This window comes from Schistocerca gregaria, chromosome 8 (genome assembly GCF_023897955.1).
Source record: "Schistocerca gregaria isolate iqSchGreg1 chromosome 8, iqSchGreg1.2, whole genome shotgun sequence".
Classification (NCBI taxonomy): domain Eukaryota; kingdom Metazoa; phylum Arthropoda; class Insecta; order Orthoptera; family Acrididae; genus Schistocerca; species Schistocerca gregaria.
Window position 1 is genome coordinate 92877163 of NC_064927.1, and position 20000 is coordinate 92897162.

The 20000-nt window shown below is 39.3% G+C and overlaps 1 protein-coding gene across 1 annotated transcript in view; it reads left to right on the forward strand.

Annotated features, from left to right (window-relative positions):
- Window positions 1–9589, forward strand: part of LOC126284116 (NADH dehydrogenase [ubiquinone] 1 alpha subcomplex assembly factor 3) — a 28052-nt gene extending 18463 nt beyond the window's left edge. The window contains exon 4 of the mRNA XM_049982793.1: window positions 9092–9589. Coding sequence (XP_049838750.1) covers window positions 9092–9348 — 257 coding nt within the window. The 3' untranslated portion in view covers window positions 9349–9589. The remainder of the gene's footprint in view (window positions 1–9091) is intronic.
- The last annotated feature ends 10411 nt before the right edge of the window (window positions 9590–20000 follow it).

Sequence of the window (20000 nt, forward strand, 5' to 3'; positions counted from 1 at the left end):
GCATCGTCCTCTTTGCTGTATCCATTAACCCTGTTATGGACTGTCTCCCACCAGACATCTGTGGCTCCATTTTCATCGATGGCTTGTCTCCTTGAGCGGTGTCTGCAGTGATATTTCGATTGGCATTACTCGTGGAGCATCAAAAATGGCTTTCACGTTTCTGCTGACAAAACCATTTGTATGAATTTCTGGCAGCACAGTGGGTTTTTTCCACCGTCTTTACATCTTGGGGCTGTGGCTCTTCTGTTCATTGAAACTACTAAATTCCTGGGGTTCATGCTTGATAGAAAACTTTCTTGGTCCTCCCACATGCTTTACCTGGCCACATCCTGTACCCAATCCCTCAGTGTTTTGCGTGCCCTAAGTGGTATTCCCCGGGGAACGGATCAGACCACCTTCCCCATTTGTACCAATCCCTTGTGTGTTTGAAAGTAGACTATGAATGTTTCGTTTGTTCATCTGCACATCCATCCACCCGTCTTATTCTGTCTTAATACAATCTACCATTGTAGAATCCATTTGGGACCTGTGACCTTTTACACTAGCCAAGTTGTGCATTTCTACGCAGAAGCTGTTGAACTACCATTGTTGTACCGGCATGATGTTTTCCTGTGCAGATACGCATGGTGTTTGTCTGCCTTGCCCAGCCGCCCATTGTATACTCCTTTTCTGATGGCTCCCTTGACTACCAGTATGGGGCACATCCTTTTTGTCTGTTACCTCGCAGGATTCATTTTCGACTCCTGCTTTGGCACTTAACTTCGCACTGTCTGACATGTTCCTGATGGGTGTGAACCATTCACCACCTTGGATTTTTGCGGGAGCCCAAATTCATCTTGGATTTCATTAGCTTCCTAAGGAAACTACCCCAGATTTGATCTAGTGTGGTAAGTTTCTTGACCTTCATATGCAACTTAGTGATAGCACCTCCATGTACACTGATGGCTCTAGGACTGACTGTGGTGTTTGTTGTGCCTTCATCATTGGCACAAACCATTTTCGGCATTGGCTTCCAGGACATTGCTCAATATTTACAGCAGAGCTTTTTGCACTCTATTAGGCCACCTGGTATATCCAGTGACACAGGGTTTTTAATTGTGTCATATGCTCTGATTCTCTCGGTGCCTGTCAGAGCCTCTGTGTGCTGTACACAATCCATCACTTAGTACAACTGGTCCAAGAAAGCTTCCACTTGCCCACTGTCAAGGGAGCTGCTGTGATGTTCATGTGGGTCGTGGTCACGTCAGCTCTTCCAACCCTTCAGATGATATCGATGTTGCTGTCCGTTTGCAGCTGGTGTCACTTTGGCATCGTCACTGGTTTTTTCTTCATGGGAGTAAGTGCCATGGAATTAAACCTCCACCAGCAGCTTAGCCGACCTCCTCCCGGCCCTCTCACTGTGAGGAATTCATTTTACTTAGTATTTGCTTATTGGGTGCTTGCATTTTAGCCCTCATCATTTGTTAAGTGTTGATACCCCATCACTTTGTGCTCATTGTCATCAGCCTTTGACAGTTGGTCATTTCCCGAGAGAATGCCCTTTTTTTTACCACTTACATTCTAGTGTATGTTTGCCATCTGAGTAATCTGCCGTTTTAGCAAATGATGTGTGGGCTGTCAAATGCATTTTATTTTGTATCCTTTGTAGCAATATGGTTAATGACATTTAATCCTGTCTCTACGGCATATTTTGTGGACTGTTCCCCAAGGGGAAGCCCATGTTCTTCTCTTTTCTTCCGTTAATTGGGCTTAACATGTTGTTGCCTTTAACTTATTTTTGGATTAGTGTTATAAGGTTATGACGTGCATTTATGACCTCAGTCGTTTTTGCTCCTTCAGAAAAAAAATCGCTCTACAGCACGATAGGCATAACATCGGTGCCTTTTTCACCACATGTACCATCTGGATTCACTCCTGGACACAAGCTCTGTAAAAGTGCAAGTGAGAAAAGGCATTACACCATGCTCTTAGTTCTTGCCACTCACTTTGAATAAATTTATATTTCAGTAACTATAACTTTTCTTTGCTCCCATTTATGTTCCTACATCTTTTATTTTCCAATCTATCTATTTTTTTCCTCACCATCTCACGTATTTACCACATATAATACACTGTTATTGACGCTTGCATCATGATAGGTTCCGTACCTAAGAGGGAACACTTATAGGATTTCTTCTTTATTTGCCTGCCTGACTGTTGAGACCCCTTCTTCTCAGCAATGACAAGGTGTATCAACTTCAAAATTATGTCACATACTGAGTTCTGTGGTCCCTTGGCATTCTACAACATTTAAGCTTCTAACTCGAAATAATTAATACATCTGTCATTACATCACATATTTTGGCAGTCACAAATTTGCCCATCAAAATGTATAGGCCCTGTTGACCTGTACTCATGAAATTCAACAAGAAGCAGGGTTTCACGGTACAAGTAAAGGAAAAAAAAATTCAAAAATTGTGAAATTGTAATATTGCATAAGAATATCTGTTGGCCATTAGAACATACAGTGCACTGATCATTCATCAAAAGCAGAAAAATATCACTACACACAAATATAAAATGTTAGTTGCAGTCATGTTTAAGTAAGTAAATAAAAAGTATTTTATTTAATCTTCTTTCTCTCTATATTTAAACTGAAGTCCCCTGCTTGCTTCCTTTCATATGTCTGGTCTAGTCCCAGGAACTACTGTAGGCCTACTGGTTTTGATTTTGTCTTGGAATTTCCAGGACTTACATCTTGCTAGTGTCAGTATTAATAACAATCAAAAATCTTTGAGATTTTCGGTTCCCAAAATGGAGAACTGTCTACATACATGATTAAGTTTTTACAGAACCCTCAGTATGCTAGTTCTTCTTGCACTTGGTTACTTTATTTTTGTCCCATTAATATCTGTCTTGCTTATTACTCTACTTTCCACCTTTAAGTTCTCAGGTACTAAAGTCTCACCTGGTGTAGGCACCAACAATCGGTTTCCCTTTCATCCTATCCAGTAAGTGCCCCCTGACCCAGGATTCTGAGGGACTGTCCTATAACTCTCCCCATTTCCTAAAACTTGCGAGTCCTTTCCCTTCATCCCTCCTCCTTTTCGCTCCAATGTTTCTGCCAGAAAGAGAAGCTACTGGCTCTGAAAGCTTGCACATTCCCATATTTTGTATTTGTGTTTTGTCCTGCTCCTGCTGCTGCTGCTTGGTGAGTAGATTTCTTTAAAATCCATCCATACTACACAATATCTTCTGTGTTGACATTCTGGACCCATAAAAAGTTTGAATTAACATATTTAAACACTGTTTTCTGCTACATTCAGGTCACACACATAGTTTGTCACATATTTCTTTAGTGTTACTGCGAGCTAACACATGTTCAGCAGCTGGTTTACTTACAGCAGTTACTATCATATTTCTCATGCCAATACAAGTTCACACTTATCATTAATAGTGTGTTCCAGTTCATATGAATGAAGGAAGCATCATAGAGATGTGCCATTTCCATTTTGCTCAATCATTACGTCCTGCAGGTTTATTAATATTCACTTTATAACTGACATTGGTAGCTACGTTCTTATAGAAGGTCCCTATTACTGTATGACTTATTACGCCAGGATTGCAGCCAGATGACATCAATTTCTTCCCATGTTATTTCAGCTGACAGCTATTCAGCCATCTTCAGGTGAGTCTTTCTTACTGGAGGTTGCTAGTTTACATAGCTATCTTTATACCGAAAATTGGTGCCGAGATGCGTTTGCGAAGGCAGCCGTACAGAGCAATCCCTGTCTTCAAATATTGCTCCATTTGTGGTGCACAGGCGCACGTGCAATGGTGATACTACACGCGTGCTCTCTGTCAGACTGCCTGCTATTGAGTTAAAATTCAGATGTCAAATTAATAAAATTAACTGTCGCTAGATGTGCCATCAGTCATAAAGTGTCTTATTTCTGAAGATATCACTGGCTCCCACATCTTATCCAGGTGAAAGCTGCCATCACCATTAGTAAGATCTCCTTAGTAACTGAATCCCAGAAGGATGTCATTGAGGCCAAGATTTCCATGGTAGTATAAGAAAGAGGGCATTAAACTTCACAGAGGTTGCTCATGTATTGGCTGGCTTTGCGTGTACATCATGGCGCCAATTTTTGGTACAAAGCTAGCAATGTAAACTAGCAATCTCCAGTGCAAAACTCTCACCTGAAGATGGCAAAATGGTTATCAGCCAAAATATCGTGGCAAGAAGTCAGTGTCATCTGGCTACAATCCTGAAACATCATGGACTACTCTATACCAGGAAAATTGCACAGAACACCATATGACTGGTTTCAACAAAAAATTTCAACTACCAATGTATGCTAAAACTGTGTTATGTTCATTTTTATGTGGCCTGGGGCCACAACCTGTTGGAAATATTAAGTTTGACCTACACTTTTTCATTTACAAATTAATTATTCACAGGATATGAAACTATTCAGTAACAAAAATATTATGGGTGACAAACAATAGATAATAAGAAAATTGAAACTTCTAATGTGCTGCTATACAAAAAGGGTAGATCGAATAACTAAATATTACTGGTGAAAAAATAGCTTTATGGTAGTACACCTTGACAATGAGAAGGGGTAGGTTGACAGGGTACATCCTGAGGTGTCAAGGTATAGTTCAGTTAGTAATATGGGGAAGTGTGTGGGAGGGAGTGAAACTGGAGAGGGGGATGAAATTGCAGAGCGAGATCAAGGCTTGAAACAATAAGTAGCGTCAAATGGATTTTGTTTGTAGCAGTTACAGAGATACAAAATGGCTTGTACAAGGTAGATAAGTCTGTAGATTGTGTCAAGCCATTTTTTGGACAGATGATACTAATGCAACATATGTTTGTCATAACTGCCCTGATACGCTCCCTCCCCCTCACCCCCCCCCCCCCCCCCCCCACACCACCCCTCACCCCCTGCCACACACAAACAAACACACAGTTACAACTACATGTAGACTCCTCATGCTCTCCAATATCTCACAAGGGAAAATTTTGTCTATAGATCCATGAAGAATTTTCTCTGGAAATTGCAGTGCCGTAGGTGTACTTTCTTATTTCATTGTACACTACTTGTTTTGTGGTTACAGCGTGACAGCTTGGATGATGCTTGAGAATAGGGCTACAATCCTGAAACTAGCAGCAAACAAAGAAATTTTTAAAAAAGGAAAAAGCTATAGGCGTCAGACTGTTATGACAAGTAGAAAATAAATAAATAAATAAATAAAATAAAATAAACTGTTTATTGTATGTAGCTTTTTAATGCTCTGTTGTATCTTTTGCATCATTTTTTTGTTTGTATATAAAATCAGTTTGTATCAATTAACATACAAAGCTTGACTTCTCCTTTTACTGCCATGTTGACCCCAGTTGTCTTATGTATCCATATCATAATTTAAAGTCCACTTCCGTGTCTTCCTGTTTGTACGTGAAGGTTTATCTCAGGAACTGCTGTATCGACAGACTCATTCGTGAAGCAGGTTAGCATATGTAATTCATTATCATTACACCAATATCAGTAGTAGCCCCTTTCCTTGGCGACATACGAGAATTGTGTCTTATCTTAAGAGTATGGATAAGAGTAATGAACGTGTGTGTAGTTAGTATTGCATTTTTGTTGTATGTTACTGAGAGAAGGTGGAGAATGAAACCTGGTGCCGCCATGTAACCTGCTCCTGTAGAATAGAACCAAGGGGCCCGTTGAGCTTAATGTCCCCATCCGACAGCAGATCTACACTAACAATGTCACATCTGCTGACTTCGTGAGACACTGTGGAGAGGCATGAAATTTAATCATAGGAGTTGGTACAAAGACTGGCGACTAGGAACTTTACACTATCCCCACTCCACCACCTTGCCAACCAAATACTGGCAGTGACAATTTCATCCACCGTAAAGATGTGAACTGGTGTACTTCAAACACCACTGCACAGGTCTGTATTACTGACCTCATCTGCAGATTCGGGTATGGCTTGGTTGTGTGCACATCACATCCAGACACAATAGCTCCTTTCTGACATTGTACCCCATCTACACATTGACCATTGTACTGCAGTGATTCAGTACAACTGACTGGCTTATACACACCACTTCATTGCCATGACTCAGTCAGTGGTGGAAGGCCACACAATCATCTGGTGCCAGTTCTTTTACACTTCCTACAGTGTTGAAAACTAACCAGTGTCCTCTTTTAACGTGTTGAATAAAATTTTGTCCAGTTAGCTTAGAAGGAAAGTCATTTCTTATGTTAGTCCCCATAGTAAAATAGTGAGCATGCTTGACCAACAAATGAAGCCTCCATCTTTGCTTCTGGCATTACCAAGGATTTTTTCCTGAGTGTTTGGGCTGAAACATGGCGCACATAGCATTTTGAGGGTAATTGGAAAGCTACTTGAAGTAGAAGATACACCTACAGCTTTGAAATACTGATATGAATGCACAGAAAAGTGGTGTAATATCAATATGCCCTTGAATACCTATGTCTGATGATGCCACAGACAGATGATAAAAGTAGTCAGCCACCGCTGCGTGGCCCCGTGCATCATCATGGGGTTGTGCACATCTTGTTCTTGTAGACACCACTATTCCAGTGTTCTCCATAACTATCTCGCCCTATATTCTGACTCAAAATAACAACACTCCACATTATTGTTGTGTTTGCTAGACTAAATTTATACATCCTGCTTCCCTATTTACATATATTGTAAGTAATAAGTTAGACAAAACATGCTGTCTCTAGAGGTGGCCCTCCTGTTTTATTTATGCTGTGCTCATTATATTCTATTTTAGATGAGTTTCATTATGTGGATAATGCATGATCGGTTGGAGACATATTATAAATCACTCAAAAATTATTAAATAAAACAATTTATTTACCTGTAACTAGGTATGACTCATTTTCAGGTAGCGAACAGATTTCTTGCGAAAATTATATAAAAACAAATAGTGGTGCTTAACAGCACATAACCATTCAACTTTATGACAAGATTATCACACTAATAAAAAGAAAGTGTTTTTTATTAAAATAATACAGAACACCACCTGCAAACAAAACTGAGTATAAGAGAGCCTAAGGACAACACGGTGGTTACCGTAGTTTGCATCTTTTTTGGCTGCCACCTTCCCTGGCTTCACAACAGGTAACACTGAGTGTCTATGGTTGGCCCAATTGTAGATTTCTCCTGATGATCTCCATTATTTTATGACATAAATTTTTGTGTGTGGATGAAAAAGTATTTTTCTGGAAATAACTGTTACACAAGTACACTTTTTTATTTCTTTATTCGCTACTTGATTTGCTTGCACATTGAAAACGAATACATCTTCCGCTAGGTGGTTGAACTACCAGTGGGATATTCTAGCGAATAGCGCCGTGAGACTTTTATATTTTTTACCACAATGTGGATAATTTTGCCCGATTTCTCGGTGGATTAGTGTGGACTGTTCAACATTTTTACAAAAATGGTGCCACTAAGTCATGTAACACTGCACAAAAACTGTGGTCGTAAAAATATCCTAAACGTTGGGCACATGAGACGAGTGTCTCCCCTTACCTGTGACAACTGCTTTTTGATTTGACAAGAATTGCTACTGTCAGTGAATGCCGGGTCATCTTAGCCAGTTACCAAGCAAACAAAGCAAAGGGAACTACATGCAATGCACATACGGAATAGGGTAGTTTGTAAAAGACTATTGCTCACATTGAATGTGAAGTTGCATGTCTTCAGTGGCCAAACAGCCCAACAGAACAACTTTATTACTAATCATCACTTCCTATCCCAAATGCTAATGGCATTTTCTGCTGAAATCCACACGACGTCCAGATGGAGTGATGATCGGCAGAGGGGTGTGTGAACACGCCGAGTATTGTGGCATCGTGAGGAGGGCACCGTTGGTGTTTTGTCTGATTAGTAGTTACCAGCATTGTAGATGCAGAAAGCTGGTTTAAGGCTATCAATGGAAATCATAGTAAAAGTGTCACTGACGTCGCTCTTAAATGTCTTCTCTTTTGGCGAAGAACTGTGACGGGAATTAGGGAATGTGTGAATATCATTGTGGAATGAGGTCTTATGGCTCAATAAAACCATTTGGTGTATTGGTGAATTTGCCAGGTAACTGAACTGTGTGGCTGTAGACCAGTTATACTGTGTAACATGAAGATCTTCCCTGGTGGTGTTGCACAGACCTGATAGGAGAATGGATAAACTGTCTGTCCAACACAGTGTTGCTCAGGCACGCTGTTAATTGGTGGTATAAGTGCTTGACTCAGGCATTTGCTGTTAGATGATAACTTGCAAACTGAATATGCTTCTTGCTCAGCAAAACAACAAAGATATGTCCTACAGATGAAGACAGTGGGCCAGCAATATCAGTTTGGACATATTCAAATCATTGGATAGCTGGGACAAAAATGCCAAGAGGTTGCACACTGATCACAGAAGCTTTACAGTCTGTTTGCTATTCGGCAAGTTCACTAGGATGCCTCTGAGGCTGTGCAATCCTGCGTAGACCTTCCAGTACTTTATGGATGAAATTACACATGACCCTCACTTTTGCTATGGGTCCCATCTATATTGATGTCTGCAACAAAGCATGCATCCTTCACATCTCTCCCATCAATAATTATAGTTGTGGAGAGGATAACCTCTCATTGCTCTCTGCCACTTTTCTGAAGGAAAACAGAAGGGAAGTGATGGAGTACACAATTGGTGTAATCTGATACGTGTGCGCACTGATCGAGAGTAAACAGGCAGATGCATATTTTTTTTTTTTTTTTTTTTTTTTTTTTTTTTTTTTTTTTTTTTTTTTTTTTTTCCCCAGTAGAGGAAATGCAGAGGGTATATGTTGCTGTGTATTTCAAGCTTTGTTGTTGTATTGCATAGTGGTTTTAATTCAAATCGTTTGTTAAGTTTATCCATTACTTGTACTACTAGACAAGCAGAATCAGCTTTTAGTTTGTTATGTTTTTATTTATTTATTTATGTTAAAATCTTGTTATTTATATCTCCTGGTTTAGTCTATTAAAGGCTTACTTCTCAGTGTGAATTATTCACTGTTTCATTTTTTGTATTCCAGATTTGCTTGTGCTTGGAATTGGAGATGCAACATACGATATAAATCTTAGAAAAAGAGTGGCAGACATTGTAAAGCAACACCGCATCAATCTGGAAGTGCTTCCAACTGAACGTGCATGCTCTACATTTAATTTTCTAAATGCTGAGGGACGTTATGTAGCAGGAGCTCTCATTCCTCCGGTTCATATTCGCCCAACTGATGATGATGTAAGAATAACAAAGTTAAGAAGAAAAAAGCTTTTAAGTGATGAAGATTAACTAAGCTGTTTTCTCTGTGTAGAACAGCTTGTATTTAGCTGACATTGTGTCATCCAGCTATTTGCCATTAATGTTTATTTTTCTGTAAAGAAATATGTATTTATGAAACACTGAGGATGAGATTCTTTTAAATTTTCAAATGTGCAGCTTTAATTTCATGCTCCTGTGCTAATCTGTTGTATTAATATGTACATAATAATTTAATTACAAACCACAAGACATAAAGATGATTCAACTACAACAGTATGCATATTATCATTAAATTTTCTTTGTTTTGTATACTTTCTGTAGTGTTCTTTACACACAACTGAATATTAGTGTCCCAGCAGAGCTTTTTCTTGAAAAAAACTTGTTCTTTAGCTTGAGTCCCAATAATTGAGACAACCCGAAATTTTGCATAACATAAACGCAAAACATTCTATTCAAGTTTTCTGGATTGTACAAAATTATTTAAAAAAAAGACAAGTACTAGTTTCGTCAGTGTCTATTGTCGCAATAAAAGTGTAAATAAACGTTTTTAAATCGTATTTAACTAACACATTTTGTATTGTTTACTAGTTAGATTGACGCGATCTAGTCCTAAATTTTCCGAGTTATAAAGTTTAAAAACCTGACCAAACACGCCTGATAATGTAAATTCTCTATAAGCAAAGTAATTACAAATTCATTCTTCTGTCATTGTATCTCTAATTCAGTACAAAAACAACAACCACCGCACACAAGACCTTTGTGTCATTTTTTGTTTACACTCTGCCAATCTCGCATCCTAGACAAATTTAAAATATTCTTTAAACTTAATTACTCTTTCAAAACTGACTATGAGTGAGAAATGTGGGAGCTGTTATAGGGTAGTGAGTAGAGTGATTTGTTGCCAACCTTGTAGGAAATATTACCACCGGGGTGGTATGCAGTGGGGAGAATATTGGGAGAACAGAAGAGTCTCTCTCCTGGAACTGCAGAGTATGCAGTAGGAACATTTTGATTAGGGAACAGGGAGTAAATATGTGCCCTTCAGGCATAGTTGGAGGAACCAAGGAAGGAACTCATAAGGATAAAAGGAGACGGGGGGAGGAGGGTGATTGGGAACTGGCAGCTGGTAGGTGGATACGAAGAAAGGGAACGTGATATGACAGTTTTATCATCAATACCGAAAACAGGTATCTGCCATTGTCAGAGCTAAGGGGAAAAGAACCTCAGGTAGAATGAGGAGCAGGAGTTGTGCAGTGCACTTCAACCAAGGCCAAGAAGCCTAGGAATTTACAAAGTGCTGCTTCTAGGTAATAGCCATGGGTGAGGCGTAGGCCCTCAGTTACAGGAAAGTTTAGGGGCAGTGTACCAGGCCGCCCGTATCTTCAAGCCAAATGCAGGGCTAAGTCATGTGATAGAGGACCTAGGGTCTTTATGTGAGGACTTTACAAAAGAGGACCATGTAGTGATAGCTGGTGGGGCGGGAAACAGTTTGGACAGGGATGGGGCATATGACATAGGTGATGACCTGGACAAGATAGCTTCCCTAACTCATGGCACCAACGTACACTTTGTTGAGCTGTTCCGGCATCATGATCGACCACACCTTGATGGAGCTGTAAGGCGAATCAATGTGGTGTTAGGGATGGCTCTGAGGACAGCCAACTTTGCTCATGTTTCTCTGGGGCCCATCGGGACTATCAACAGATGGGGTTTCACTAGGCGTGGCCTACACCTAAACAGGACTGGGAAGGGAAGATTGGTACAGCTGATTCATGAAAGTATAGGGGGTGGATCTCCGACCACACATGGTCATAGGTAGGTTAAGCAGGTTTTTTTTTTTTTTTTTAAGGATAAATCCAGACAACAGGTTCCCCTGCATAAAGAGTATCTCCAGCAATTTAAAAAATACTCGAACAATCACTCACAAGACAGATTTTAACACTTCAAATATCACATATAACAGATGTCACAAAGAAAAACAAACTATTGGAAATAGTAACATGGGACATTTCACAGACTTAACAATCCTCCATCAAAACATGCAATCAATAAAAAATAAAATACAACTATTAGAAGTTGAGCTCCAATCTTTGAACTGCACAGTAGTTTGTATCACTGAGCACTGGTGTAGAGACACAGAAATCCAGCATGTAGTATTATCATTGAATGAAAAGGCAAACTCTTACTGCAGAACTACTACTACTTCAAGGGGTGGAGGATCATGCATTTATATCAAACAAGGAACACAGTTCAAATCAAGACATGACCTCAGTACAGTAAGTGAAGACAAACACTTTGAAATATCAGCTATTGAATTAACATTAATCATTTTGTGTGTATAGATCTCCCAGTGGTAATGCGGACTTTTTTTTTTCAATAAATTAAAAGAAGTTCTAGATAAAGTCTCAAGTAGAAAGGTCAACATAATTCTGTGTGGGGGACATTAACATCATCACCTTACCTTCAGCAAACAAATATAACACCTCTAAATAACATTGCACTAAATACAATGAGGTTACTTCCAACCATGGAGAATGAAATCAATAAAACTGTTCAAAAACTAAAAAATAAAAAGTCAATAGGCTTAGATGAAGTACCAATGTATGTACTGAAACATCAGGGACAGTTTCAGATCAGTTTAAACAGGCAGGAGTTGTACCTTTGCTTAAGAAAGGTAATGCAGAATACATAGAAAATTACCGGCCCATTTCCCTGCTGTCAGCCTTCTCAAAAATAATAGAAGCAATTATGAAAGACAGATTAATGAATTACTTGAATAAATACAATCTCTTAAGTGGCAAAAATACGGAGTCAGTCGTAGTAGAATTCACAAAAGCTGTACTTGATGCTCTTGATAAAGATGAGTGTGTCAGAGGCACATTTTTGGATCTTTTTAAGGGGTTTGATACAGTCTACCACAAGATTCTATTAAATAAATTAGAGGCATTAGGAATAAGAGGGGTAGCTAATGACTGGTTTTGATCATACCTAACAGATAGGGAACAAAGAGAAGGGATAACACATACATAAAATAGATCTAAACATTTAGAAAAACTTCTATCAGAATCAAAATACATTAATATAGGGGTTATGCAAGGTAGCATATTAGGACCAATACTGTTCCTGATATACACTAATGACTTTCCCAGTAGTGTTACTCATGGTGAAAAAATTCTCTTTGCTGATGAGAGCAATATTATAGTCACTGAGAAAACGAGAGAACTCCTTGCCGAGGAAGCAAATGAAACTCTCAAGGAAGTTTATGATCAATTTCTTAAACTTTCCCGGCGATTTGATGACATCTCGTGGAAATCGGGTTTTCTGCCGGATATCAGCATCTTCCAAACACCTGATGAAGACGTCAAGTAATGACGTCGAAATATCGTGTTTGGAAGATGCTGATATCCGGCAGAAAACTCAATTTCCACGAGATGTCAAGTTTATGATTGTTCAATAAACAATAAAGTGACATTGAACATAAAGAAAACTAATGCCATGAATTTCAGTTTGAAGAGGAAAAATGACTGTGTTAAATGAATTGTAGATGGCACCTCTATAGACTGTGTAACAAATGCAAAATTTCTAGGAATGAATATCGATTCTCAGTTGAAGTGGTGTGAACACACAAAGGTTCTTGCAAACAGAATGTCATCAGCATGTTATGCCCTTAGAATCCTATCATCAGTGTGTAACATGCAGTGCCTTTTAGTTACATATTATTCATATGTACACTCAATTCTTAGCTATGGCATCCTTTTTTGGGCAGCAAACGCACAAAATATGAACACAATTTTCAAACGCAAGAAAAGAGCCATAAGAATAATAACCAAAAATACTAGTTGAGCTCACTGTAAAGATCTGTTCAAAACACTAGGGATTTTAACTGCTCCATGTGAATACATTTACCAATTATGTGCACACATCAAAAATAAGATTCGTAATTACTGCACAAACAGCTCTGTCCATGACCATGCAACAAGAGATAACTTACATTTACCAAGAAAAAATAAACATAAAACTCAAAACAGCATTTTCTACCAAGGAATAAAACTGTACAATAAGTTACTAAAAGAGATTAAAGAAATTGCAAAAATACACTTATTTAAAAAGGCAGCTAAAAAGTACCTGTTATGCAATACATTTTATACATTGAAGGATTCCTTAGATAAAACAGAGTACAGGTTTGATGAAAAAATGTTATACAAATAAATAATAATAATAATAATAATGACTATAAAACAGCCAAAATTCTACATAACACCTTCACTTTATGTTTTTTCCCCTCTTCTTTTCTTTGTAGAAATACTTACCCCCAAGCTACGCATAGCACAATACTAACACCTCTTCCTCTTCCTGAGCTCAACATGTCACTCAGTATGGAGGGATGCTGACTCAGTTTTTCAGAATAGCAAATGGGAAGTTGCGGTACAGAAAATGGCTCAAAGATCACCAGTGAGTGAGTGAGTGTGTGTGTGTGTGTGTGTGTGTAGTGAGTGAAGTGTTATGAAACAATGTGTGTATAGTGTGTGCAGTGACTTATAGTGAGATATGAGTGACCAGTGTGGCATTACATTATTTAATAAGCTGTTTATAATAAAAGTATTGTATTTAAGCAGCATGCAGTCATTGAATTCTTGATGGTACAAGGTGTCACCCCAAAGGAAATTCACCAGAGAATGAAAGCAGTTGATGGCGATCGTGTTGATGTGAGTACTGTGCATCACTGGGCAAGTAAGTTTGAAGATGTTGAGACGGGAATATCTGACCTGCGTGGCAAACAAAGAGTTGGATGTTCTGTGACAGAAACCACTAAGTTTCACAAGCAAAATGTTCACACATTGATTCAGGACAACCGTCGTATCACTCAGAGAAAAACTGCAAGTACAATTGGCATTTCACAAGAATGTGTGGGTCACATTATTGTTTTGCTTGGCTGTCAGAAGATCTGTGCATGATGGGTATCCCAGATGCTGACTCCTGAAATGAAAGTACACAGACTTGAAATTTGCCAGGAACTCCTCTCTCGTTATGAGAATGAAGGTGATACCTTTCTCCATTGTGACAGGAGACAAAATGTGGGTACACCATTACGACCCAGAGATGAAACAACAATCTATGGAATATCAACACAAAGACTCGCCCCAGAAAAAGAAATTCAAGACCCAGCCTTCAGCTGGAAAAATCATGGCCACAGTGTTCTGGGACGCGGATGGTGTTATCCATGTTGATTTTCTTAATCGTGGAACAATAATAAATTCAGGGCGTTACATCACAATGCTGCGAACTCTGAAACAACGGCTAACAAGGGTTTGAAAGGAAAAGGGGAATGCTTTCCTGCAGCATGACAATGCCAAACCACACACTTCATGTGCCACCATAGTAGAATTTCAAAGACAATCTCACCACCATATGGCATCCTCCATACAGTCCAGATTTAGCACCATCTGACTTCCATCTGTTTGCACACTGGACTCGCATTCGGGAGAACAAAGGTTCAAACCCACATCCGGCCATCCTGATTTAGGTTTTCCATGATTTCTCTAAATTATTTGAAGAAAATGCCGGGCTGGTTCCTTTGAAAGGGCACAGCTGATTTCCTTCTCTAACCTGAGCATGTGTTATGTCTCTAATGACTTTGTTGTTTATGGGACATTAAACATTAATCTCCTCCTCTGCCAGTTTTCAGCTGCAAGATATCAATATGAGTGAGTGAACCATACTGTGTGAAATACTTTGAGAAATTGTTGTTTCCCAACTTCCAGAAATAGTATACAATATGTTGTGCGATCCTAGAGCAGTACTTTATCCCATGACAATGCTCTGTGGAGATGCTTTCCACAGAAAGGTTCATAGATGCTGTGGCTTCAGTAGCCTAAGAATTATCATATGCACCTAAGTGTGTTGAACATTTAATACTTCGTGACAAGTCTTATAACCTTTTAAATGTAAATATGCTTAAGATTATTTTTTTATCTATTCCACATCCACAAGGGCCATTTCATTTGGGATCTGTGGAAGGGACATTAGTATATCTGTCCTTATTTTGTAAATACTTATTGTATTTCTCACATGTTCCATGTACCAAAGGATCTCATCACTGTGGATCAACTGGAATAAAAAGTGCATCTACTGTAATCCAGTCAAGTCAGTCCCGGGGCTGAACGTTTTCCATATCGTGTTTCACTGAAATCGGCCTGATGGAATGTAACACTGTAGTCAGACTGTGTAGCAAGTGTGTGAAGAATGTATCAGAGCTAGTGGACATTCATTGGATATGATTTGTCATGTTCCAGATAGAAGTCATTGTAGTGGCTTTGCTAAGACTATCACAAAATATTTTCCAGCCATCTGTTGTCTCTCATTTGATTACGTGTTACATCATCGCCCATATGGGATTGAATAGTGTATAATGCTCAGCTGCAGGTTTTAGCCTATGTGCTTTCAGTGCCTCCCATCTTTCTACAATAAAAATGTTACAATCTTCATCCCACCAAATTGATGAACTTGTGTTGCTCAGATGGAACATGATACAGCATGCGACTGCAGTATTGGTTGAATGTTCTATTATTTGAAGGATATTGGCATAATCTTCACAAGAATGGTGGTATTCAATGTAATTGTTCAGTTTGTCATTGTTTTATGTGCTTCCCAGTCAGTTCTTCTGGTGTTCCACTTGTAGATAGGGGAGAGGTTTTCTTATAGTCATGTGTATTATTGGAATGAGCCAAGGTTTCTTGCTGCACCTCCCTTGTGGCAGCTATTGCAATGGTAACTGAGGAGAAGCAAATGTCCACTGCATTGGGACATTGTCCTGGTCTGCCGGGCCAAGTAGTTGTTCCACTGTTCATGAGTGGAAGATTGTTCTCATCCATCACCTCCACAAATATTCTTCCTACTCTGCCAGTAAGTGCTGCATCTCTAGCTGGGTTATGTACATTGAGATAACTTATTATAATATAAAAATTTTCCCATTCCATTGTGCCAGACTGTTACAGCAACAAGTTTAAAAGTTTTTCCTGAACAAAAACAGTCTCGGTTGCAAAATTATTTTTTAATGTCAATGATGTGTTTCACACTTTTGGGGCATCATCAAATTGCATAAAAGCAGCTAGATACATGAATCATGAGTCATAAAACCTCTTATAATGTAAAATAAACACCAAGGTAACCAGATAACCAGATACATAATCCATCTGTCATGAAACATCTAAACCATGAAGTGGACCTGGAGCACATCAGCCGGCTTCGCTGTGGCAGTACAAGATAGTGGCTTGCTTACAAATTAGTGTGCAGACATTACATAGTAATGTTTCTGTGCATGCCAATACAGAGATGGAGCCGTGTGCGGTTTGTACATAGTAATATTTGTGTGTCAATACAGACAATGCGCCATGTTCATTTTGTACTGTAGTTTTGTAAGCATGGTCATGTCTTGTACTGGCACAGCAAAGCCGGCTGGTGTGCTCAAGGTCAACTTCATGGTTTAGATGCTCCATGATGGATGGATTATGTCTCCAGTTATGTTGGTGTTTATTTTACATTGTATGTGGTTTTATGACTGATGGGTCACATACCCAGGTACTTTTACACAATCTGCTGATGCCCCAAAAGGTTAAAATATGTCACTGACATTAAAAAATAATTTTGCAACAAAGACTGTTTCTCTTTTAAAAACTTATTATTATCTGTAGGTGATCAATAGTGCTGAACAAATCGTGCAGTTGTTCATGAGTTTTATTCCTGTCTTGGGCTCGATATATTGATAAGAGGTATATATTATGTGTGGAGGCTTTTAAATTCACTCCTCATGTGTTAGCAGTCCCTGCACATGCAGTGAAATACAAGGGCATGTAGCCAGTTCCATTTTACACATGACTGCTGTGAATTGAAATTTGTAGAGTCAGCTGTAACAAAGTCTGCAAGAATGAAGATTGAAATGTCTTGTGCTCTGAAGAAGCTACGCAAATTTTCTATATTTGATCTTAGTGAGTGCCCATTCCTTTGTAATACTTGTTTAATTGCTTAGCAATTAAAGACACAGAATGAAGCTGTAGCAAAGTAATTATGATTTTTTTCTTAATTGTCATAAGTGTTAGTGAGAGATGTTCCATAAGATAAAGCTGTCATTCTTTAATTCTGTGTATAAGACGTGGCCCTACTTGGCTAAATTACATTAGTCAGTATAATATCCTAATTAATTTGAACCATTTCAAGTAACTAGTTTCGCTAAAGGTCAATTCAGGTAACTAACAATAATTATTCCCTCTTCCAGTCACATTGTTGAAATATTAACAGATGTATTTACTGTATGATTGATAAAGTTAGGAAAATAGTCCATAGTAATCCTTAAAGTATTCGTGCAGCTAATTTTGAAAATACGGCAGGAACATCAGCACTTAATTAATTTCCAGGTATGCTGCAGTTTCGTCGAGAAAGCTTATTTCAGTCGAAACTCTTAGTGTAACATAAAGTTCAGCCAAAACCAATTTTTCTGCGCTGTTCAATTAATCTGAGATGTAAAATACTAATTGTAAATCATCGAAATTATGTATTTAATGGTGTGAAACTTTAGTAGCCATTTTTGAAAACCTATATAAGCACTGGACCTGAAGATATTTTTAAGTCAGTCTGTTCCGAGATTTCCAGAGTGGAACCCATGTCAGTCAAAACAGTGATAATATAATAGTGCAGTGATGTACTGGTGTGAATAAGATGGCAGACACTGAATTAGGACAATAAACAGCAACTACTGATTAATACACTAATGACCATTAAAATTGCTACACCAGGAAGATGACTTGCTACAGACGCGAAATTTAACTAACAGGAAGAAGAAGCTGTGATTTACAAGTAATTAGCTTCTCAGAGCATTCACACAAGGTTAGCGCCGGTGGCGACACCTACAACATGCTGACATGAGGAAAGTTTCCAACCGATTTCTCATACACAAACAGCAGTTGACTGGCGATGCCTGGTAAAACGTTGTTGTGATGCCTCGTGTAAGGAGGAGAAATGCGTACCATCATGTTTCCGACTTTGATAAAGGTCGGACGGTAGCCTATTGCGATTGGTGTTCATCGTATCGCCACATTGCTGTTTGCGTTGGTCAAGATCCAATGACTGTTAGCAGGATATGGAATCGGTGGGTTCAGGAGGGTAATATGGAATGCCATGCTGAATCCCAATGGCCTCGTATCACTAGCAGTCGAGATGACAGGCATCTTATCTGCACGGCTGTAACAGATCATGCAGCCATGTCTCGATCCCACAGATGGGGACATTTGGAAGACAACAACCATGTGTACGAACAGTTTGATGACATTTTTCAGCAGCATGGACTATCAGCTCGGACACCATGGCTGCAGTTACCCTTGATGCTGCATCACAGACAGGAGCACCTGCGATGGTGTACTCGACGATGAACCTGGGTGCACGAATGGCAAAACGTCATTTTTTCGGATGAATCCAGGTTCTGTTTACAGCACCATAGTGGTCACATCTGTGTTTGGCGACATCGTGGTGAATGCACATTGGAAGCGTGTATTCGTCATTGCCATACTGGCATATCACCCAGTATGATGGTAGGGGGTGCCAGTGGTTACACGTCTCGGTCACCTCTTGTTTGCATTGACGGTACTTTGAACAGTGGACGTTACATTTCAGATGTGTTACAACCCGTGGCTCTACCCTTCATTCGATCCCTGCGAAACCCTACATTTCAGCAGGATAATGCACGACTGCATGTTGTAGGTCCTGTACCGGCCTTTCTGGATACAGGAAATGTTCGACTGCTGCACTGGCCAGCACATTCTCCAGGTCTCTCACCAATCGAAAACGTCTGGTCAATGGTGGCTGAGCAACTGGCTCACCACAATATGCCAGTCTCTACTCTTGATGAACTGTGGTATCGTGTTGAAGCTGCGTGGGCAACTGTACCTGTGCACTCCAACCAAGCTCTGTTTGACTCAATGCCCTGGCGTATCGAGGCTGTTATTATGGCCAGAGGTGGTTGTTCTGGGTACTGATTTCTCAGGATCTACGCATCCAAATTGCGTGAAAATGTAATCACATGTCAGTTCTAGTAAGGTATATTTGTCCAATGAATACCCGTTTATCTTCTGGATTTGTTCTTGGTGTAGCAATTTTAGTGGCCAGTAGTGTATGTAATTAAAGACTAAGTCAAGTAAAGACTAAGTCAGTAATGAGGGGGTATGTTGTTTATGGAAGCAAGTGTGCTCCCTGCCGCCATTGGATAAGCAGCTGCCAGCAGCAAGTCGTATACTATTAGCTCACTTATTTGTTACATAGTTTAATTCTTAATTTCTTTGCGTGTTTTTGGTACTTGCATTGTTTAATTCATAAATTTTGGGCATATTATAGTATTTGAGAGTTGTAGCATCGCATTTTAGTACCTGAATAGTGTAAAATCGCGTAGTCTCCTTCCGCCACCGAGCAGTGTGTCAGCAATGCGCAAGTAGCAGCATTGCTGCATTTACTAGGCAATCTTGTATTTTAATAACCGTTTAAATTTTGTGTCAAATTGTTTGTGTTCTCTGTAGATTAGTTCAGACATTCTTTGCACAACAGTTTTTAGCATGGATAGGGACTGCAACTGCTGTTTTCGGATGCAGGCTGAGTTGGCATACCTTCGCTCCCAGCTTCAGGCAGTGTTGGCTTCGGTC